At 44.9% G+C, this 5261-nt stretch overlaps 1 protein-coding gene across 1 annotated transcript; it reads left to right on the top strand.

Moving 5' to 3' along the window:
* The first annotated feature begins 518 nt into the window (after positions 1-518).
* On the top strand, positions 519-4923 carry LOC149402502 (uncharacterized). Its single transcript, XM_089608407.1, has 5 exons — positions 519-2451; positions 2735-3403; positions 3872-4018; positions 4097-4624; positions 4682-4923. The coding sequence occupies exons 1-5, from the start codon at positions 519-521 to the stop codon at positions 4921-4923; spliced, it is 3519 nt and encodes a 1172-aa protein (XP_089464533.1).
* Positions 4924-5261: the final 338 nt, after the last annotated feature.

Raw genomic sequence — 5261 nt, 5'->3', positions numbered from 1 at the left:
GATTTTTTTTTTTTTTTTTTTTACCATTTTGTACGGATTTTACTGTTCACCGTCGAAAATTTTACCTTTTTTTTCAAGCTTTTTCCTTCAGCCACCACCACCTTGATCGTTTTTCTGTTTGAGTTTTAAAATTTTAAGAGGACTTACGAGATAGTGCTTCATCCTCACAACCACCTTTGACGATGGACGACCTTGTCCAAACCATGCAGCGGTTCCTCGATCCGATTCTTGCCCGCTTAGACAACATCGAACAACATCAAACTGCCGAATTTGTGCACACCGAGCAACGGCAAGCACCTGACTTCGAGAACCCGTTCTACCACCAAGGAGGCCAAAGACGTGGTTTTCCATCACGCCGCGGACAAACACGCGGACGAGGCCTTCCACCAGCGCATCGTGGAACTTGGACGAACGACGACGACGAACAAGTTGTTTCCGATGTTTTGGATTTTGATCACCCTTGAGGACGAGCTCATGCACACCACCGTCACCATCATGATGATTTCCGCGGCATCAAAATGCGTGTTCCTTCCTTCAACGGCAAGAACGACCCCGACGCTTACTTTGATTGGGAGCGGAAGATTGAACTCATTTTCGATTGTCACCAATATTCGGATTTGAGGAAGGTGAAGCTAGCCGCCACGGAATTCAGTGACTATGCCTTGATATGGTGGGAGCAGATTTCCACTAGTAGACGGCGTGCCGGCGAACAACCCATTGCCACATGGGACGAGATGAAAACAGTCATGCGCAAGCGGTTCATTCCGACCCATTATTACCGCGACATGTTCAACCGCCTTCAGCGTCTTCGACAAGGTTCACGCTCAGTTGAAGAGTACTTTCAAGACCTGGAAATGACTCTCATGCGCACCGGAGTTGACAAAAAACGGGAGGCAACCATGGCCCGTTTCTTGTCCGGTCTCAACCGAGATATCGCACGCCAAGTCGAAATCAAACAGTTTATCGACATGGAGGATTTGGTGCATATGGCAATAGTGGTCGAGAAACAGCTCAAAACAGACTCCACAAGATACAACCGCTTCCCCGACAGAACACCATGGCAATCCACCATCCCCAAAACCGACGAAAACAAATACTCTCCTCCGAAGCCACAATCGGCCTTACCAACCGTCCCTCACCAACGACCACCTCCCGACCCCGTGAACAAAGGCAAGCTTCCCGCTTCGACCCCTCAACGTAACCGCGACCTCACCTGCTTCAAGTGTCGAGGTAAAGGCCATATTGCTTCCGAATGTCCAAACAAGCGCTCCATGATTCTCCTACCCGACGACGATGTAATCACGGACGATGAGGCAGCAACCCAAACCGGTGTTGATTATGGCGAACCGACCTACGACGACTATGAGGTTGAAGTTGAAGATGAACAACTCACCTTGGTCACCCGGCGAGTGCTTAGTGTTTCCGCAAAAGACGATGATGAGCACGCGCAGCAAGAATCCATCTTCCACACTCGCTGCCATATCCATGACAAAGTGTGCAGCCTCATTATTGATAGCGGCAGCTGCACCAACGTCGCAAGCACCATCCTTGTCCACAAGCTGTCCTTGCCAACCTCCAAGCATCCTCACCCGTACAAGCTCCATTGGTTGAACGATAGTGGCGAAGTACGCGTCACCGACCAGGTCCTTGTCCCTTTCAAAATTGGCAAATACGACGACGAAGTTTTATGCGACGTTGCACCAATGGAAGTGTGTCACCTCCTCCTTGGCCGCCCTTGGCAATTCGACCGACGTACTGTTCATGACGGTCTTTCCAACAAATACAAATTCGTGCACAAAAACCATCAGATTGTTCTTTCCCCACTTTCTCCATCCCAAGTCCTCAAAGATCAAGCTCACCTCCACCAAAATGCCAACCACATTAAACACATTAGCCATTCTCCCAAACAGACCACGAGTACCAAAGAAAAAGCCAATCAAACTCTGGTCAAAACCCATGAGAGAAAACAAAAATTTTTAGTGAGTGCAAGCAAGGTTAAAAAGGCAATTTTTAATGAAAAACCGATTCTGATGTTCTTGCACAAAGGACATCTTTTACATGCTGACCAACTTGACAAAAGTTTGCCTAGTCTTGTTGTGGAATTGTTACAGGATTTTGCGGACGTTTTTCCCGATGATGTTCCATCCGGTTTGCCACCAATCTGCGGCATCGAACATCAAATTGACTTAGTCCCCGGCGCTGCCCTTCCAAATCGTCCAGCGTACCGTGTTAATCCAACCGAGACAAAGGAGCTCCAGCGACAAATTGATGACCTCATGGCCAAAGGATACATCCGCGAGAGCTTGAGTCCATGCGCGGTGCCCGTTCTCCTCGTCCCAAAAAAAGATGGCAGTTGGCGCATGTGTGTAGATTGTCGCGCCATCAACTTCATCACGGTAAAGTATCGATTTCCTATTCCTAGATTAGATGATATGCTTGATGAATTGCATGGTGCGTGTGTTTTTACAAAAAATTGACTTGCGAAGTGGTTATCACCAAATAAGAATGAAAGAGGGTGATGAATGGAAAACAGCTTTCAAAACAAAACAAGGTTTATACGAGTGGTTAGTCATGCCGTTTGGTTTAACAAATGCTCCGAGTACTTTCATGCGCTTAATGAACCATGTACTTCGTTCTTTCATTGGGAAATTTGTGGTTGTTTATTTCGATGATATCTTGATTTATAGTATGACTTTTGATGACCACATGATTCATTTGAACATGGTTTTTGAAGTGTTGCGCAAAGAACAATTATATGCTAACTTGTCCAAATGCTCTTTTTGCACGGACGAAGTTGTGTTTCTTGGTTTCGTAGTCAGCGCTAAAGGAATCTCCGTGGATAGCGCGAAAGTCAAGGCAATTCAAGAGTGGCCAACACCAACGACCGTGCAACAAGTTAGAAGCTTCCACGGCCTTGCGGGATTTTACCGTCGCTTTGTTCCCAATTTCAGCACCATCGCAGCCCCTTCGACCGAGTTAATCAAAAAAGATGTGGGATTCCAATGGGGATACGAGCAAGAGGGAGCATTCCAAACTTTGAAAGAGCGCCTCATCAATCCTCCTTTTTTGGCGCTGCCCAATTTTGACCAGCCCTTCGAAATTCAATGCGACGCTTCAGGCATTGGTATTGGCGCTGTCCTTATGCAACAAGGACGTCCCTTGGCGTATTTCAGCGAGAAATTGAAAGGCGCATCGCTGAATTACCCGACCTACGACAAAGAGCTCTACGCACTCATCCGCGCTATGGAAACATGGCAACACTATCTCCTTTCCAAAGAGTTCATCATTCACACCGACCACGAGTCCTTAAAGTACCTCAAAGGACAACACAAGTTGAATAAACGACATGCGACGTGGGTAGAGTTCATCGAACCTTTTCCTTACGTCATTCGGTACAAATCAGGTAAAGAGAATGTGGTAGCCGACGCCCTTTCTCGGAGGTATGTTTTACTTTCATCTTTGAGTGCACACTTGTTGGGTTTTGAAATAATAAAAGAGTTGTACAACGATGATTCGGATTTTGGTGAAATTCATGCAAACTGTTCACAAAAAGCTTTTGGAAAATTTTATTTGCATGATGGATTTTTGTTTTACAAAAACAAGCTATGTTTGCCTAGTGGTTCTATGCGTGAATTACTTGTTCGTGAGGCACATAGTGGTGGTTTGATGGGTCATTTTGGTGTTGCTAAAACGCTGCCTATTTTGCAATCAAATTTTTATTGGCCGAACATGCGAAAAGATGTTGAACGAATTTGTGGAAATTGCATTGTTTGTAAAAAGGCTAAATAAAAAAGTCAGCCCCATGGTATGTACACTCCTCTTCCCGTTTCTACTTCTCCTTGGATTGATTTATCTATGGACTTTGTTTTAGGTTTGCCTCGATCTAGCAAGGGAAATGATTCCATTTTTGTTGTCGTTGATCGGTTCTCCAAGATGGCGCATTTCAGCCCTTGCAAGAAGACCAACGATGCTTCCAACATCGCCAACTTGTTCTTCCGCGACATCGTACGACTCCACGGTATACCTAAAACCATTGTTTCCGATCGTGATGCGAAATTCTTGAGTTATTTTTGGAAGACATTGTGGACAAAATTAGGTACGAAATTACTTTTCTCTACCACTTGTCACCCCCAAACTGATGGGCAAACGGAAGTTGTGAATAGAACATTGTCTACTTTGTTGCGTGCCATAATCAAAACTAATCTTAAGTCTTGGGAAGAATGTTTGCCTCATGTCGAATTTGCATACAATCACAGCAAGCATTCAGCCACTACATTTTCACCTTTCGAAATTGTGTATGGTTTCAATCCTATTACGCCTTTGGATTTGTTTCCTTTGCCTAGTTCTCAACAGGTTAATCTCGATGGCGCACGGAAGGCTGATTTTGTACAATCTCTCCACGAAAAAGTTCGGGCCAACATTGAGCGACGCAACGATCAATATGCAAAGCAAGCAAACAAAGGGCGCACAAAAGTTTTGTTTCAGCCCGGAGATTGGGTTTGGATTCACATGCGCAAGGAACGTTTTCCAGAACAACGCAAGCCCAAGTTACTCCCCCGCGGCGACGGTCCATTCCAAGTGGTGTCGAAAATCAACGACAATGCATACAAACTTGATCTCCAAGGTAAGTATAATGTGAGTGCTACTTTTAATGTTGCTGATTTGTCTCCTTTTCATGCAGATTTGGATTTGAGGGCAAATCCTTTCCAACCCGGGGGCAATGATGAGGACATCACCACGAACATGCATTCGCATTCAATCAAGGATACACCGGAGGGCCCAATGACGCGAGCCCGAACCAAGAGATTCAAAGAGCAAGTGACCAGCCTACTTCACAAGTTTGGAGCCCAAAATATTGCCATAGAAGAGCCCAGAATCGTCAACATGATCTCAGCCCAAACTCAAGGCAATAATCCGAAATAGAGTCAAGCCCAAAGGGATAAACGAATTTTATGTGTGTGTGAGACTGTTGGTTTTCTTGCAACCGTTTGTGAGTTTATGGTCTGAGAGTTATTTCGTTTTTTGTGTTAATTCGAGATTTATGGCGTCTCTTTGGTTTTTGTAACCATAATCTCGAATTGAGTATTTGTATCAATTGTGTGGAAGAAGAAGACAGACCATCTTTGATTATCAAACAATTGTGTGAGTATTAGTTCTCTGAAATTTTAAGCCCTAAACGAAGAACTTATCAAGGCAATTCCTTGTGGCGTAAGAGTTCATCCAATCTTATCAATAGTTCGAATCATAAACTATTGTGGCGA

This window comes from Urtica dioica, chromosome 3 (assembly GCF_054948205.1).
Source record: "Urtica dioica subsp. dioica isolate 48M chromosome 3, U.dioica_male_clone48M_v1_H2, whole genome shotgun sequence".
Lineage (NCBI taxonomy): Eukaryota > Viridiplantae > Streptophyta > Magnoliopsida > Rosales > Urticaceae > Urtica > Urtica dioica.
The sequence above is the reverse complement of the archived record's forward strand: the minus strand, read 5'-3'. Positions and strand labels throughout refer to the sequence as shown.

Excerpts from the sequence above, each read along its gene's own strand:
- LOC149402502 (XM_089608407.1), top strand. The coding sequence starts at position 519 with ATGCGTGTTCCTTCCTTCAACGGCAAGAACGACCCCGACGCTTACTTT. Across the intron at positions 4,019-4,096 it reads CGACATCGTACGACTCCACG|GTACGAAATTACTTTTCTCT; the intron begins GTATACCTAAAA and ends GGACAAAATTAG. Across the intron at positions 4,625-4,681 it reads ATACAAACTTGATCTCCAAG|ATTTGGATTTGAGGGCAAAT; the intron begins GTAAGTATAATG and ends CTTTTCATGCAG.